This window comes from Oncorhynchus gorbuscha, linkage group LG10 (assembly GCF_021184085.1).
Source record: "Oncorhynchus gorbuscha isolate QuinsamMale2020 ecotype Even-year linkage group LG10, OgorEven_v1.0, whole genome shotgun sequence".
NCBI lineage: Eukaryota > Metazoa > Chordata > Actinopteri > Salmoniformes > Salmonidae > Oncorhynchus > Oncorhynchus gorbuscha.
The window spans coordinates 47,019,152-47,037,042 of record NC_060182.1 but is presented as its reverse complement, the minus strand read 5'-3'; the positions used below and the strand labels follow the sequence as shown (position 1 = coordinate 47,037,042).

Below are 17,891 nucleotides of genomic sequence, written 5' to 3'. Positions count from 1 at the left end.
CTCCCTCTCTCTCCATCTCTATCACTCTCTTCCGACCCAATGAATATTAGATTTTTTCTTCATCTTTTATAGTTTCATATTCTTTGTATTGAATTATAATTTTTTGAAATAAATATTCTCTTAGGTCTGAATATTTGTCACAGTGTAATAGGAAATGCAGCTCTGTCTCTACCTCTACCCTGGAGCAGAGTGAGCACCGCCTGTCCTCTCTGGACAGCCAGGTTTGTCTATGACGACCGGTTTCTATAGCCAGACTGTGCTCACTGAGTCTGTACCTAGTCAATGTTTTTCTCAGTTTTCTATCAGTCGCAGTGGTCAGATAGTCTGCCACCAACTACTGTCTGTTTAGAGCCAAATAGCATGGAATTTTACTTTTTTTTTGTGGTGTCTTTCCAATAGGTGATATATTTTTCTTTTTGTTTTGTGATGATTTGGGCCAGATTTTCTGAGTGCTGTCCTGAGGCTCTTTGGGGTTGGTTTGGGTTGGTGAACTGCGCATCAGAACCAGCTGGCTGAGGGGACTCTTCTCTTGTTTCATCTCTTGACATTGTAGAGCTGTGTGATGAAATGTTTTGGTCGCTTGTTTTTAGATGGTTTTAAAATTTGATGGTTCTTTTTTCTTTTCGAATGAGGGGGTATTGGCCCAATTCTGCTCTACATGCATTATTTTGAGTTTTTCTTTGCACTTGCAATATAGTCTTGCAAAAATCTGCATGCAGTATTTCAATTGAATGTTTGTCCCATTTGGTAAATTCATTATTAGAGATTGGATCCCATACTTCACTGCCATATAGAGCAATTGGTTCTATAACCGATTGGAAAATTGAGCCAGATTCTAATTGGAATTTCAATTTTAATGTTCCTTTTAATGGCATAGAATGCTCATTCACAACCATGTGAAACCATGTGAAAGCTACCTGAGTTGCTGATATTTAATCCTAGATATGGTGTGTTCTAATAGAACTGTGTCCAAATAGAATTTATATTTGTCAGCCTGATTTCCAGACCTTTTTTGGAATATCATTATATATTTTTTTTTTTTTAGGTTGAAGGTCAGAGCCCAGGTCTGACAGAACCTGTGAAGATGATCTAGGTGCTGCTGTAACCCCTCTTTAGTGGGAGACAGCAGCACCAGGTCATCTGTGTACAGCAGACACTTGATTTAAATGTTGTGTAGGGTGATACCAGGTGCTTCCGATTCTTCTAATGTTTTTGCCAATTCATTCATGTAGATGTTAAATAGTGTTGGACTTATTGTACCCTGTTTCACTCCATGTCCCTGAGAGAAGAATTCTGTTTGCTTGTTGCCAATTTTAACCACACATTTGTTTTTAGTGTACATTGATTTAATAACATACGTTTTCCCTCCAATACCACTTTCTATTAGTTTATAAAAAAAGACCTTCGTGCCAAATTGAACCAAATGCTTTTTTGATATCTCGAAAACATGAGTCGATTTTGCCTTTGTTTTGGTTTACTTGTTTGTCAATTAGAGTGTGGAGGGTGTAAATGTTGTCTGTTGTACACATTGTTTAGAAATCCAATCTGGCTTCTGCTCAGGACGTTGTGTTCGTCAAGGAAATTATGTAGTCTGCTATTTATAATACTGCAGAGAATTTTTCCCTAGTTGCTGTTAACACAAATTCCTCTAATTATTTGGGTCAAATTTGTCTCCATTTTTATAGATTGGTGTGATCAATCTCCAAATATCGGGGAAAATACCTGCAGTGAGGGTAATGTTTAAGAGTTTGAGTATAGCCAATTTGAATTTAAAATACCATCAGCACCACAGGCCTTTTTGGGTTTGAGAGTGCATTGTTTTTCCAATAATTCTTGGGGTATCCACACGATTCTGATAGTCTTTGACTACTTATTCAAGCATTTTTCTTGAATATATTTTTTTGTTCTGGGCTCTTTCCTATATTGCTGTAGAGGTTTGCAAAGGGATTTCTCCACATATCCCCATTTTGGATTGCCAATTGCTCCTGATGAAGTTTGTTTAATTTATTCCAATTCTCCTAGAAATGGTTTGATTATATGGATTCTTCAATTACATCCAGCTGTTTTCTAATGTGCTGTTCTTTTTTGTTCTCAGGGTGTGTTTGTATTGCTTCAGTGTTTCCCCATATTGAAGGGATACATTTTTGTTGGCTGGTTCTGTGTTTCTGAATAGATATTTTTCTCAATTACTTAGATTTTTGCAACCATTATCAAACCATTTTTCAGTATCTGTTATTTCTGGTTTGCTCTTATGCTTCTTTAGATTAGCCAAGGAGGCTAATTTGTCAAATATAAAGTTTATGTTCCAAATGGCCAAATGTACACCTTCGTTGCTGTAGAAGGATGTTAAGGATAAAAAAGTTGTCCAGGAGAGATTGTATTTTTTGGCTACTAATTGCTTTTTGGCAGATGTCTGTACTGTTTGCACTCCATCTATAGGCCTGTTTAGTACCATGTAATTTATTGGGCTGTGATGCTTCATGGTTGGGTTCCACTCTTCTCAGATACACTGTGATTTCACTGTGGTCTGAGAGAGGTGTTGGGGGGGGTTACTGTGCAGGCTCTGAGAGACTCTGGGTTTAGGTCGGTGAGGAAGTAGTCTACAGTGCTGCTGCCAAGGGATGAGCTGTAGGTGTACCTACCAAAAGAGTCCCCTCTCAGCCTACCATTGACTATGTACAGACCCAGTGTTCGACAGAGCTTCACGAGCTGTACTCCGTTTTTGTTTTTCACTTTGTCATAGTTGTTTCTGTGGGGGTATTTGGGGAGGGAAAGGTTGTTGCTTCCTGGTAGGTGTTCATCTCCATGACTGATAATAGTGTCTTGTTCTTCTGCTGTTCTAGCATTCAGGTCTCCACAGACCAGTATGTTGCCTTGCGCCTGAAAGTGACTAATTTCCCCCTCTAGAATGGAGAAACTCTCTTCATTGAAGTAGGGTGACTCTGAGGGGTGAAGGTATGTGGCACAGAGGAAGACTGTTTTTATCTGGCAAGATAGCCTCCTTGTTGATTTTTAACCAGATGAAGAATTGTCCTGTTTTGATCAATTCGATTTATTTAATTAGTTCAGATTTATACCATATTAGCCTTCCCCCTGAGTCTCTGCCCTGTCCTGAGTCTCTGCCCTGTCTGATTCATTTTAATTTAGTGGATGGTATGATGATCTCCCTATAACCTAGTGGACAGCCAGTGGAAACATCACCTCTGCACCATGTTTCCTGTAGTACTACAATATCAACATCATCAATTTCTTTCAGGAAGTCTGGGTTTCTGCTCTTTAGTCCAAAAGCAGAGGACTGTAAATTCCAACATGTAACCTTCAAAATGAGACAAACACTCACAATCCAACAAGAACTATTAAAATAGGATTTTTCAATTAAAGAGAACTCTTTTGATTTGTTTATCAGTTAAGATATTATTTGTGTCATGACACTTGGGTGGATGGAGTTTGAGGATGTTGGAGTTCTTGTGCTCATCTTACCATGACCCTCGGCCTATCACATGTGAGCATAGTAGACTCCGCATTTGTTTAATGTCACTCATTTGGTTGGTGGGGGCTGGGCCAGTTGCTCCTCTCACAGCCTGTGTGTAGCTCTGCCTGCTGGGCTGGGGCTCCTCCAAGTGTGGGTCTGCGGTGGGGGGCAGAGGGGTTGGAGGCCTCGCCTGGGTGGCTCTGAAGCTGGGCTGGGGTGGTCTGTGCTGGCTGTGGTGGGCATTGAGGTTGGTGGTGCTGTGGTCGTGGCTGGGGGGTCCAGGGTGCTGGTCCGGGTTTTGTCTCGGTGATCTTAGCGGGGTGGAGATTGCTCCTCTGTTCCTGGGTGGCGAGGTCGGGCTGTGGTTTAAAGCGATGTCCTTGAGTCTTGGCAAGGATGGGGACTGTCTCCCTGTACAGGTGAACATGGTCTTAGAGACAGTCCAGATCGAGGGTGGGATGGTGGGCCAGGTGTACAATAGGTCGCAGGGCACAGTCCCGGGAGAGGCTGGTGTTTATTCTTTGGATTGTGGCAGGGTGGAAGTCCTTCCTCTGTAGAAGGGTTGACAGCGCGATTCTTGAGTTGGGAAAGATTGCGGAGGCCTTCTCGATCACTCCCCGTAGTGAAGTCGACACCCTCTTCTGCTGAGCACGCAGGTTGTTGCTTCCGGTGTGTATGGTTATGTGGCTTGGCGACCTGAGATGGGCCTTATCAAGCAGCTCCATGGCACTCTGCGTTGTTGGACACCACACCTTTCTCGTTTTGTGTTTAGGGAAACGTTTCTTCTCCTGAACTAACTTCCCATTTGAGTCCATCAACATGATGATGTCAGCAAATATTTATTCAGGACTGGAGGGGGCAGAGGGGGGGCTGGTGGGTGATGGAGCTGGGGTGTGGCTGGTCTGTGCCGGTGCCACTGTCAGTGGGAGGCTGTTCTGTGGGTTGGGGAGGAGGGGTGCAGCAGGCAGGTCTGGGGAAGCCTGGCTGGTTGAGCTGGGCTCCTCTGCTGTGTGAGGGCAGGTCATAGAGTGGTCTAGCTGCTCCAGGAGCCTGTCATTCTGTTCTTTCTCTCCTGCAGCTCCTCTCTTAGTGTGGTCAGATTATTATTACTACTCTGCCTGTCTTTTTGGAGCTCTCTCACCTCCTTTGTTAGGTCAGCCAGCTCTCTCTTGAGTCCGTCTCTCTCTTGCTGAACCTCTTTCAGCTGTGTTGCAAGGCTGCTGTCCTGCTCTGTCCACACCTTGGTTAGGAGCTCCTCTAAGGTGTGGTTGTCTGGTTGCTGTTGGCTCACGCTCTCCCTGAGCAGGACCACCTCCCCCTCCAGTCTGGTGAACTCATCCGTCATGGCAGCCATGGTGTTGAGGAGGACCACCTCCCCCTCCAGTCTGGTGAACTCATCCCTCATGGGAGCCATGGTGGTGAAGAGGACCACCTCCCCCTCCAGTCTGGTGAACTCATCCCTCATGGGAGCCATGGTGGTGAGGAGGGCCACCTCCTCTTCCAGTCTGGTGAACTCATCTCTCATGGGAGCCATGGTGGTGAGGAGGGCCACCTCCTCTTCCAGTCTGGTGAACTCATCTCTCATGGGAGCCATTGTGGTGAGGAGGGCCACCTCCTCTTCCAGTCTGGTGAACTCATCCCTCATGGCAGCCATGGTGGTGAGGAGGGCCACCTCCCCCTCCAGTCTGGTGAACTCATCCCTCATGGGAGCCATGGTGGTGAAGAGGACCACCTCCCCCTCCAGTCTGGTGAACTCATCCCTCATGGGAGCCATGGTGGTGAGGAGGGCCACCTCCTCTTCCAGTCTGGTGAACTCATCTCTCATGGGAGCCATTGTGGTGAGGAGGGCCACCTCCTCTTCCAGTCTGGTGAACTCATCCCTCATGGCAGCCATGGTGGTGAGGAGGGCCACCTCCTCTTCCAGTCTGGTGAACTCATCCCTCATGGCAGCCATGGTGGTGAGGAGGGCCACCTCCTCTTCCAGTCTGGTGAACTCATCCCTCATGGCAGCCATGGTGGTGAGGAGGACCACCTCCCCCTCCAGTCTGGTGAACTCATCCCTCATGGCAGCCATGGTGGTGAGGAGGGCCTGAGCCTGCTCTGCACTGAGGGGATCGCTCTCCTGGGGCGTGTCCTCCACTATGGTGGGAAGAGAAGTGCTGGATGTGCCTTTTTGGGTGGGGAGAGTACGGGTGAGGGTGGTGCTGGTGGAGTTTGTCTTGTGGGAGGGCATGTCACTGGTGGTGTCCTTCTCTCTCTCTCTGCTCTCTCCTTAATGGTCTGAAAGTCTGTTTCAAACAGCCTAATGTTACCTTGCACCATGACAGTCCCAGTCTTGTAGAGGTTGATTGTTATCATGGTGCTGTCAGGGTCGTCTGTCTCTTGATTTTCAGCTTCCACCCATTACAGATTCCCTCTTTCTTTATGGATGGGTAGTGAGAGCAGACTGCTGAGCTCCATGCATTTGGCTGGTCAGTGAGGAAGATGAGATTGCTCACGTCACCGTTTTTGTAGAGGTCTGCGAAAAGGGTTTCTCGCTTCCCATTTAGTAGTTTCTGTTTAAAAGCTTTCCTCGATGTGTCATTTTTGGCCTCTTTAGGATAGAGAATGGATTCAGCGCTGAGGGGGAGTGGGCACATAGTGCCTGTGGGCTCTGCTGCTGCTGCTCTGTCGTGCTGCCCCGTTGACATAGCAACCAGTTTGTCTGTCTGTTGCTAGCTTGCGCTAATTTAGCGCAAAAAAAAACATTTTAAAAAAGAGTGACTAATCCTCACACACAAAAAAACAGAAGATATGTTTAAAGTTAGTCCGTGCTCCTTTCTGGTTTACTCACTCAGTTTGGTCGTTTGATGTAGTTGTATTAACTCCCCATGCTAGGTTTGTTCCTGCTCGTTTATTCTGGCTAGCTTGTTAGTCTGCTGGCTAGTTCTTTGATGTGTAGCCAGCTAGCTAGCTAGAGTCAAAACTTCTTACCTTGAGGCGCAAAGTTATTTTTTTCCTATTCTGATTGAATAGAGTTGTTGTTCATCACTTCTGGTCTGGAATTCTTTCTTGATTATAGTATCTCATTCTAAAAACCAAAAAATATGAAATATATCAGGAGCTCATGTTAAGCATGTCTCTTTCTCTCTCTTTCTCTCTCTTTCTCTCTCTTTCTCTCTCTTGACATTTAAGTGTCAGACAAGCACCAGTTCAAGAACGAGCCGGTGTTTTACCGTTTTCGCTACGATGACGGCACCTACAAGGCCAGGAGCGAGATGGAGGACATCATGTCAAAGGTATCTATCTGTGTTGTTATCAATTCCATTTCAATTCAGTCAAATTGAAATGTCTGAATTTAAATCGAATTGACCCCAACCCTGTTAATATATCAAGATGAAAAACAGCAAGAGATCTTGTTTTGCACCAAAGCCATAAATAAACAGGCATCTGAAAAGTAGTTGTGGGATGTTGGACTGAGCTGTTACGAGATCAGCGCTTTAAGTGATGTCTGAACACATCTGACTGACTCATGTGTTGTTGCGCAAACGATCACTTCCACCAGGTGTCTTTAGCCAACATCCTACAGCACTGCTTCTGCTTTTGAACTCTCAAGGGGAATCCTGACTTCTTCTTAAGTCAAATGTTCACTAAGTCATGCAGTGATGTCAATAGGAGACCAGGTCAAATTTGACTTAAGTTGAAGTTAGAATTTGCCCCTGATTTTGAGGGTTGCCTGTTGAGGATGCAGTGACTCAACTTGTTCTCTCTCTACTTCTTGTAGGGCGTGAGGCTTTACTGTCGTCTGCACAGCCTGTATACCCCTGTCGCCAAGTAGGTATCCCTCCTCCTCCCCTCCTACTCTTCCCCCATTTCTTCCTCCTCCCCTTTCCACCTCCGCCTCCCCCTACATCTCTTTCTCTGCCTACTCTCTGTTTCTTCCTTCTCCTCATCTCTCTTCTTCCCCCTGTCCCTCTTCCTTCTTACACACACACACACACACACACACACACACACACACACACACACACACACACACACACACACACTGCTTTGGTCCTACCGCCGCCTCTTCCTCTTGCTCTGGGGCATTGATTGGTGTTGCCAGGGTGTCTATCTCATACTTAACAGAATGGGTTTGGGAAAATATCACACTGATATAAATATGTTGATCACCCTGTCATTATGTAACAATGTTGGACCCATTTGGTATTTACAATGCAGTTTAGTGAAAACTAATCTGCCAGTTCAGAATGCCAACCGTTGACTGGCAAGGTACAAGGTTTTAAGAACACAGATTTTGGTTTTCTAAAATGTTTAGTGTGACGACTGACCACAACCCCGAGGTTGTATGGTCGTATAGAGGGTGCTACACTGTCGTTTAACATTACATTTGGGTCAATTTGTCATCGTTTACATAGTAGTGCCTTGCAGAAACACCCTGTACTTAGTCACCACAGTGAGATTTATGAGCAAACACACTGTCGACGTTTTTCGCCCGTCACGTGACAACCAACCAACCACAGCCTTTCAGTGCTTCCTGAATCGCTTATTTCTTTTTCTTACAATAATGGCCTAGTTTAGATGGTAGGACTTGCCCCTAACTACCAAAACCGGCCTTCGAGTTGAAAAATAAATTCTCTCATTGAATGGCATGCTTTGAGCACTACCGAAAAGTGCTATTTGCAATGAATGAATGACAGACATTTTATTTTTGTGTCAAATCGGCAATTGGCAACCCATCCCTTTGGGGATTAATTGACACATAAACAGACATTATAATTCACTATCGTAATTAAATGATCATTAATCCTCCGGCTTTCTCTGCATTGCGCATCGCATAAAGACAAAAAAATATATCTAAAAGAAAAAATATATATATATTTATCTTTTTTAATTTAACCTTTATTTAACTAGGTAAGTGAGTTAAGAACAAATTCTTATTTACATTGACGGCCTACACCGGCCAAACCCGGACGACTCTGGGCCAATTGTGCGCCGCTCAATCACGGCCGGTTGTGATACAGCCTGGATTCGAACCAGGGTGTCTGTATTGACACCTCTAGCATTGAGAGGCAGTGCCTTAGACCCATGCACCACTAGTAAATAAGGTTATCCAAACAATAACTACAACCCTAGAGCAGTAAAATAATATCCATGCATATACACACACACACACACACACACACACACACACACACACACACACACACACACACACACACACACACACACACACACACACACACACACACACACACACACACACACACACACACACACACACACACACACACACACACACACACACACACACACACAGACCTCAACAACAAAAAATTCTGAATGGTTTGTCCTCTGGGTTTCGCCTGCCAAATAAGTTCTGTTATACTTGCAGACATCATTCATCATTCTATCCAAATCTACTAATAATATACATATCTTAGCTTCTGGGCCTGAGTAGCAGGCAGTTTACTTTGGACATGCTTTTCATCCGGACGTGAACATACTGCCCCCTATCCCAAAGAAGTTAACAAGAGATTTGTGGAGTGGTTGATACACTTAGGTTGGAGTCATTAAAACTAGTTTATGTAAACTTCTGACTTAAACTGTATTTGAATAGATTACCGGGCATATAAAAACAGTTGAAACCGTTATTCAGTACATTGCATCGTATTTAAGCCAATGCTATTTGTGATACAATTTTCTGGTTGTCCCCCCTTGGCCTTCCCATATAAAAAATTCCTAGAACCCTATCTTGGAAGTGTGATTATTTGTGTGCACCTGATTTGCTTGAATGGGTGTTTTATGAAACCATATCCTTACTCGCCCATCTCCTTTTCACTTACAGGGATAGAGACTACCATTTAAAAACCTTCAAGTCTGTGTTGCCTGCCAGCAAACTTGTGGACTGGCTCTTGTCACAGGTACAGTGCACACACACACATGCTCCCCACTGTGTCAAGGAGGTGAAAACAACAAGTAAACAGGTGACACTCATAATTGTGACTGCTTCATTCTGTTTCCAAGGGTGATTGTTCCACACGTGAGGAAGCGGTGACAATGGGGGTCGGACTGTGCAACAACGGCTTCATGCACCATGGTCAGTACAACACACACCAACGTCATGTGTTATAACTGACTGGAGGATATACTACAGGGATATTGCAGTAAATTTTTCATCAGGCTCATGTTTACATTTACATTTACATTTAAGTCATTTAGCAGACGCTCTTATCCAGAGCGACTTACAAATTGGTGCATTCACCTTATGACATCCAGTGGGACAGTCACTTAACAATAGTGCATCTAAAACTTAGGGGGGTGGGGTGAGAGGGATTACTTATCCTATCCTAGGTATTCCTTAAAGAGGTGGGGTTTCAGGTGTCTCCGGAAGGTGGTGATTGACTCCGCTGTCCTGGCGTCGTGAGGGAATGTTCCCCTGAGCAGATAGTCAGAGGGCCATAACATAATTTCATATAATTAATTTATGACAACACACGTTGCACTTCACTGGGGAATATACTGTACACACCATGCTACAATGCATTTACTACCATAATAAGGGCATGTTGGGTCTGCAAAACCACTTTTGTAGGAAGATTCTACTGCTTGGGATCAAGTGTTTCTCTGAGCAGGATATTTTTCCAGAGAACATAATATACCTCTTGTTATAACGATTCGGTTATCAATGATTGTATAATCAAAACATAATGTTTGACATTCACAATTTCTTCCTCATAGGTGTCAGTTGTCATGCACGTTCAGTTGTTTTCTTATAAACAATTAACACCTGGTATTGCATTGTCATATTTCTGTTTCATACTGTAACTGGCACTAGAAAGGTTTCCTATTCACATTGGAACGAATCCATACTTCCACTTTAGACAAATTTTCACTTATTCATGCATGGATGTCAATGGGAGACTTCCACGTAAATTGGAGTTAAGTGCAAATTCGGGATTTGCCCCATTTATGACAGTCAGTAAATGTAGAAGGTCGTCCCACATCCATACATTTGAGTCAAGTCAGACGACCACAATCAGACATACACTGAACGCTCATGGTCTACGTCATAGCATTGAACCATTGAGAGTCTTTTAAAGGTCTTCCCAGAACCCAAACATATCCCATAGCCTGGTCTGATTTAACTAGGCTAGACATTCCTGTTCTTGGTAGCTATTTCCTCGGGAACGTCGAACACACTCAAACCAGCATAATATACTACATGTCCCGTGACGGACGGAGGCGTGTGCGTGCGTGCGGATGGAGGCGTGTGCGTGTGCTGGCGGACGGAGGCGTGCGTGCGTGCGTGCGTGCCGGCTGGCTGGCTGGCGGACGGAGGCGTGCGTGCGTGCGTGCTGGCGGACGGAGGCGTGCGTGCGTGCTGGCGGACGGAGGCGTGCGTGCGTGCTGGCGGACGCGGGCAGGCGGACGGAGGCGTGCGAACTGGCTGGCGGTCGAACGGACAACGAACGGAGGCGGGCGGTCGGACGGACAACGAACGAACGGAGGCGGGCGGTCGGACGGAGGCGGGCGGTCGAACGGACGACGGTCGAACGGATGCGGTCGGATGGACGGAGGCGACCGGAGGCGGGCGGGAGGACGGTCAGACGGATGGACGGACGGACGGAGGCGGGCGGACAGTTTCCGGTCACCTTGCCATGATTAAAAGCAGTGGTTCGCGAGAATGCTGCCATCAATCCACGGGTTCTGGTTGGGGAAGATTTTAAGTCACCATGGGTACAAAATCACCGATGCACTTGCTAATAAACTCGCTCACTGAATCAGTGTATAAATCAATGTTGTTGTTCGATGCTATCCGGAACATATCTCAGTCCATGTGATCGAAGCAATTTTGAAGCGTGGAATCAGACCAGCATTGAACAGACCCGAGCATGGACGTTTCCTGTTTTAGTTTCTGTCTATAGGCTGGGAGCGACAAAATGGAATCGTGGTCAGATTTGCTGAAATGAGGGCGAGGGAGGACTTTGTATGCATTGCAGGAATTAGAGTAGCAATGATTCAGAATTTTGACAGCCCGGGTCGCGCAGGATACAAACAGCACTGGATTGAAATCATCAACATGTATTGATAACATCTTTACTAATGCTGCAGAAATGTGCTTAAAAGCAGTATCCAGATTAATCGTATGTAGTGATCACAATATAGTAACCATCTAGGAAAACCAAAGTTCCAAAGGCTGGGCCTAATATAGTTTATAAGAGGTCATACAATAAGTTTTGCAGTGATTCATATGTTGATGTAAAGAATATCTGTTGGTCCGTGGTGTATAATGAGGAGCAACCAGACACTGCACTTGACACATTTATTAAATTGCTTATCCCAGTTACTAGTAAGCATGCAGACATTAAGACAATTACTGTAAAAACTGTTAAATCCCTGTGGATTAATGAGGAATCAAAAAATGGTATGGTTGAAAGGGATGAGGCAAAAGGAATGGCAAGTAAAGTCTGGCTGCACAAACGATTGGATAACGTACTGCAAATTGAGAAATCATGTGACTAAACTAAATAAAAAGAAGACTACACTATGAAATGTAGATACATTACATAAGGAATGATAGTAAAAAGCTTTGGAGCACCTTCAATGACATTTGGGGAAAATACAGTGCCTTGCGAAAGTATTCGGCCCCCTTGAACTTTGCGACCTTTTGCCACATTTCAGGCTTCAAACATAAAGATATAAAGCTGTATTTGTTTGTGAGGAATCAACAGCAAGTGGGACACAATCATGAAGTGGAACGACATTTATTGGATATTTTAAACTTTTTTAACAAATCAAAAACTGAAAAATTGGGAGTGCAAAATTATTCAGCCCCCTTAAGTTAATACTTTGTAGCGCCACCTTTTGCTGCGATTACAGCTGTAAGTTGCTTGGGGTATGTCTCTATCAGTTTTGCACATCGAGAGACTGAAATTTTTTCCCATTCCTCCTTGCAAAACAGCTCGAGCTCAGTGAGGTTGTATGGAGAGCATTTTCAGTTATTTCCACAGATTCTCGATTGGATTCAGGTCTGGACTTTGACTTGGCCATTCTAACACCTGGATATGTTTATTTTTGAACCATTCCATTGTAGATTTTGCTTTATGTTTTGGATCATTGTCTTGTTGGAAGACAAATCTCCGTCCCAGTCTCAGGTCTTTTGCAGACTCCATCAGGTTTTCTTCCAGAATGGTCCTGTATTGATAATATTGATTGATTGACTGTATTGATAATTGTGTAGTCTAGAGCGATTTTCTAGGTTAGCTAGCCAGCTATTGTCGTTCTTTTAACGCAACGTAACGTAATCAACACTGCTAGCTAGCCAGCTAGCCCCCGAATAGCAGCACTGTAGAAACTACTACACTCAACGGAACGACTTGATTAGTGTAGTGTCAACAACGCAGCCACTGTCAGCTAGCCTACAAAGTCAACAACGCAGCCACTGCCAGCTAGCCTACTTCAGCAGTACTGTATCATTTTTTAATAATTTTAGTCAATAAGATTCTTGCTACGTAAGCTTAACTTTCTGAACATTCGAGACGTGTAGTCCACTTGTCATTCCAATCTCCTTGCATTAGCGTAGCCTCTTCTGTAGCCTGTCAACTATGTGTCTGTCTATCCCTGTTCTCTCCTCTCTGCACAGACCATACAAACGCTCCACACCGCGTGGCCGCTGCCACCCTAATCTGGTGGTCCCAGCGCGCACGACCCACGTGGAGTTCCAGGTCTCCGGTAGCCTCTGGAACTGCCGATCTGCAGCCAACAAGGCAGAGTTCATCTCAGCCTATGCCTCCCTCCAGTCCCTCGACTTCTTGGCACTGACAGAAACATGGATCACCACAGATAACACTGCTACTCCTACTGCTCTCTCTTCGTCCGCCCACGTGTTCTCGCACACCCGAGAGCTTCTGGTCAGCGGGGTGGTGGCATAGGGATCCTTATCTCTCCCATGTGGTCATTCTCTCTTTCTCCCCTTACCCATCTGTCTATCGCCTCCTTTGAATTTCATGCTGTCACAGTTACCAGCCCTTTCAAGCTTAACATCCTTATCATTTATCGCCCTCCAGGTCCCCTCGGAGAGTTCATCAATGAGCTTGATGCCTTGATAAGCTCCTTTCCTGAGGACGGCTCACCTCTCACAGTTCTGGGCGACTTTAACCTCCCCACGTCTACCTTTGACTCATTCCTCTCTGCCTCCTTCTTTCCACTCCTCTCCTCTTTTGACCTCACCCTCTCACCTTCCCCCCTACTCACAAGGCAGGCAATACGCTCGACCTCATCTTTACTAGATGCTGTTCTTCCACTAACCTCATTGCAACTCCCCTCCAAGTCTCCGACCACTACCTTGTATCCTTTTCCCTCTCGCTCTCATCCAACACTTCCCACACTGCCCCTACTCGGATGGTATCGCCGTCCCAACCTTCGCTCTCTCTCCCCCGCTACTCTCTCCTCTTCCATCCTATCATCTCTTCCCTCTGCTCAAACCTTCTCCAACCTATCTCCTGATTCTGCCTCCTCAACCCTCCTCTCCTCCCTTTCTGCATCCTTTGACTCTCTATGTCCCCTATCTTCCAGGCCGGCTCGGTCCTCCCCTCCCGCTCCGTGGCTTGACGACTCAATGCGAGCTCACAGAACAGGGCTCCGGAAGGCCGAGCGGAAATGGAGGAAAACTCGCCTCCCTGCGGACCTGGCATCCTTTCACTCCCTCCTCTCTACATTTTCCTCCTCTGTCTCTGCTGCTAAAGCCACTTTCTACCACTCTAAATTCCAAGCATCTGCCTCTAACCCTAGGAAGCTCTTTGCCACATTCTCCTCCCTCCTGAATCCTCCTCCCCCTCCCCCCCCCCTCCTCCCTCTCTGCAGATGACTTCGTCAACCATTTTGAAAAGAAGATCGACGACATCCGATCCTCGTTTGCTAAGTCAAACAACACCGCTGGTTCTGCTCACACTGCCCTACCCTGTGCTCTGACCTCTTTCTCCCCTCTCTCTCCAGATGAAATCTCGCGTCTTGTGACGGCCGGCCGCCCAACAACCTGCCCGCTCGACCCTATCCCCTCCTCTCTTCTCCAGACCATTTCCGGAGACCTTCTCCCTTACCTCACCTCGCTCATCAACTTATCCCTGACCGCTGGCTACGTCCCTTCCGTCTTCAAGAGAGCGAGAGTTGCACCCCTTCTGAAAAAACCTACACTCGATCCCTCCGATGTCAACAACTACAGACCAGTATCCCTTCTTTCTTTTCTCTCCAAAACTCTTGAACGTGCCGTCCTTGGTCAGCTCTCCCGCTATCTCTCTCAGAATGACCTTCTTGATCCAAATCAGTCAGGTTTCAAGACTAGTCATTCAACTGAGACTGCTCTTCTCTGTATCACGGAGGCGCTCCGCACCGCTAAAGCTAACTCTCTCTCCTCTGCTCTCATCCTTCTAGACCTATCGGCTGCCTTCGATACTGTGAACCATCAGATCCTCCTCTCCACCCTCTCCGAGTTGGGCATCTCCGGCGCGGCCCACGCTTGGATTGCGTCCTACCTGACAGGTCGCTCCTACCAGGTGGCGTGGCGAGAATCTGTCTCCTCACCACGCGCTCTCACCACTGTTGTCCCCCAGGGCTCTGTTCTAGGCCCTCTCCTATTCTCGCTATACACCAAGTCACTTGGCTCTGTCATAACCTCACATGGTCTCTCCTATCATTGCTATGCAGACGACACACAATTAATCTTCTCCTTTCCCCCTTCTGATGACCAGGTGGCGAATCGCATCTCTGCATGTCTGGCAGACATATCAGTGTGGATGACGGATCACCACCTCAAGCTGAACTTCGGCAAGACGGAGCTGCTCTTCCTCCCGGGGAAGGACTGCCCGTTCCATGATCTCGCCATCACGGTTGACAACTCCATTGTGTCCTCCTCCCAGAGCGCTAAGAACCTTGGCGTGATCCTGGACAACAAACTGTCGTTCTCAACTAACATCAAGGCGGTGGCCCGTTCCTGTAGGTTCATGCTCTACAACATCCGCAGAGTACGACCCTGCCTCACACAGGAAGCGGCGCAGGTCCTAATCCAGGCACTTGTCATCTCCCGTCTGGATTACTGCAACTCGCTGTTGGCTGGGCTCCCTGCCTGTGCCATTAAACCCCTACAACTCATCCAGAACGCCGCAGCCCGTCTAGTGTTCAACCTTCCCAAGTTCTCTCACGTCACCCCGCTCCTCCGCTCTCTCCACTGGCTTCCAGTTGAAGCTCGCATCCGCTACAAGACCATGGTGCTTGCCTACGGAGCTGTGAGGGGAACGGCACCTCAGTACCTCCAGGCTCTGATCAGGCCCTACACCCAAATAAGGGCACTGCGTTCATCCACCTCTGGCCTGCTCGCCTCCCTACCACTGAGGAAGTACAGTTCCCGCTCAGCTCAGTCAAAACTGTTCGCTGCTCTGGCTCCCCAATGGTGGAACAAACTCCCTCACGACGCCAGGACAGCGGAGTCAATCACCACCTTCCGGAGACACCTGAAACCCCACCTCTTTAAGGAATACCTAGGATAGGATAAAGTAATCCTTCTCACCCCCCTTAAAATATTTAGATGCACTATTGTAAAGTGGTTGTTCCACTGGATGTCATAAGGTGAATGCACCAATTTGTAAGTCGCTCTGGATAAGAGCGTCTGCTAAATGACTTAAATGTAAAAATGTAAATGTAAATCATCATTAGTTATTTAGGTCAAAATTGGATCATTCAGAGATCCTCACTGAACTTCTGGAGAGAGTTTGCTGCACTGAAAGTAAAGGGGCTGAATAATTTTGCACGCCCAATTTTTCAGTCAAGGGGGCCGAATACTTTCACAAGGCACTGTCGGTCAACTCGGCTCCAACATTCATTGAACCAGGTGGCTCATTCTTTACAAAACCAACTGATATTGCTACAACTTAAATAATTTTTTCATTGGCAAGATTAGCAAATTTAGGCTTGACATGCCAGCAACAAACGCTTACACTACACATCCAAGTATATCTGACGAAATTATGAAAGACAAGACATGTCATTTTGAATTTGTCTATCAACAATGACAAGCCACCAGGGTCTGACAACTTGGATGGAAAATTACTGAGGACGATGGCGGAAAATATTGCCACTAATATTTGCCATATCCTAAATATAACTTAAATGTCTGTCAGCCCAGACACCAATTCAGACACCCATGCATACCCCACAAGACACGCCACCAGAGGTCTCTTCACAGTCCCCAAGTCCAGAACTGACTATGGGAGGTGCACAGTACTACATGTAGCCATGACTACATGGAACTCTATTCCACATCAAGTAACTGATGCAAGCAGTAGAATCAAATAAAAATTAACAGATAAAAATACACCTTATAGAACAGCGGGGACTGTGAAGCAACACAAGCATAGGCACAGACACATGCATACACATACATTATAACATGCGCACTATACACACACGTGCACATGGATTTTGTGTTGTCGATATGTGCTAGTGGAGTATGAGCCTGAGGGCACATACCTGGTGTGTTGTGAATTTTGTAATGAATGTATTGGAATGTTTTCTAAATTGTATAAGTACCTTAATTTTGCCGGACCCCAGGAAGAGTAGCTGCTGCCTTGGGGATCCATAATAAATACAAATATAACCCAGGGAACAGGGTGACGTTCCTTTTCAGACGCAGACTCCGGTTAAAGATGTATTCAAGTGAACCACATTTATCTTCAGTTCAACTCTTTGTCACAGTTCTGGAGAAGACCGAGTTCAAAGACGAGTCGCAGTTCTTTCGTTTCTACGCCGACGAGGAGATGGAGGGTACCAACTCCAAGAGCAAGCAGCTGCAGCGCAACGACTTTAAGCTCATCGAGAACATCCTGGTCAAGTCCCTAGTGGTGAGTGTAATTACAGTGGTTCCTCCTTTAAAAGTTGTGAGCTTACGCTGCAGGATTTAGAGGTAACTCGTGGTTTAGTATGGTATCCTGCCACTTCATTGCTCCAGACCACCACAAGGGGGAGTTAATAGTACTGATTATGCTTTTGTGTCTTACTGTGTCTCTAACTGACAATGAATGGGCGACTTAAACCTAATTAGAAACTGATAATTGTGCACGACTTCAGTATTACTTACTAGAACTGTTACACTAAGGTTTTTATTTTTATTTTTAGGATTATTTTGCTCTTACTGTATTACTGTAGGCCACTCGTTGTACAGCGCCTGAGTGGCGCAATGGGCTATAAGACAGCATAGCAGTGCAAGCTGTGTTGCTACGGATGCTGGTTCAATACCTGTGCTGGCCTTGACTGGGAGACCCATGAGATGGTTTTTGGTTTTTCTCCCCCTAAAATCTGAAATAAATCATTCAGAATAACAAACTGGCTTAATTTACACATTAGTAACAATGGCTCACCCCATGTTCAAGAATGGCCTTTTTCT

At 45.8% G+C, this 17,891-nt stretch overlaps 1 protein-coding gene across 1 annotated transcript in view; it reads left to right on the top strand.

The window, feature by feature from the left end:
* LOC124046193 (phosphatidylinositol 3,4,5-trisphosphate-dependent Rac exchanger 1 protein-like) overlaps nt 1-17,891 on the top strand; it is a 147,673-nt gene that overhangs the window by 79,046 nt on the left and 50,736 nt on the right. Inside the window, exons 12-16 of the mRNA XM_046366302.1 lie at nt 6,647-6,750; nt 7,236-7,285; nt 9,303-9,378; nt 9,482-9,554; nt 17,204-17,349. Coding sequence (XP_046222258.1) covers nt 6,647-6,750; nt 7,236-7,285; nt 9,303-9,378; nt 9,482-9,554; nt 17,204-17,349 — 449 coding nt within the window. The remainder of the gene's footprint in view (nt 1-6,646; nt 6,751-7,235; nt 7,286-9,302; nt 9,379-9,481; nt 9,555-17,203; nt 17,350-17,891) is intronic.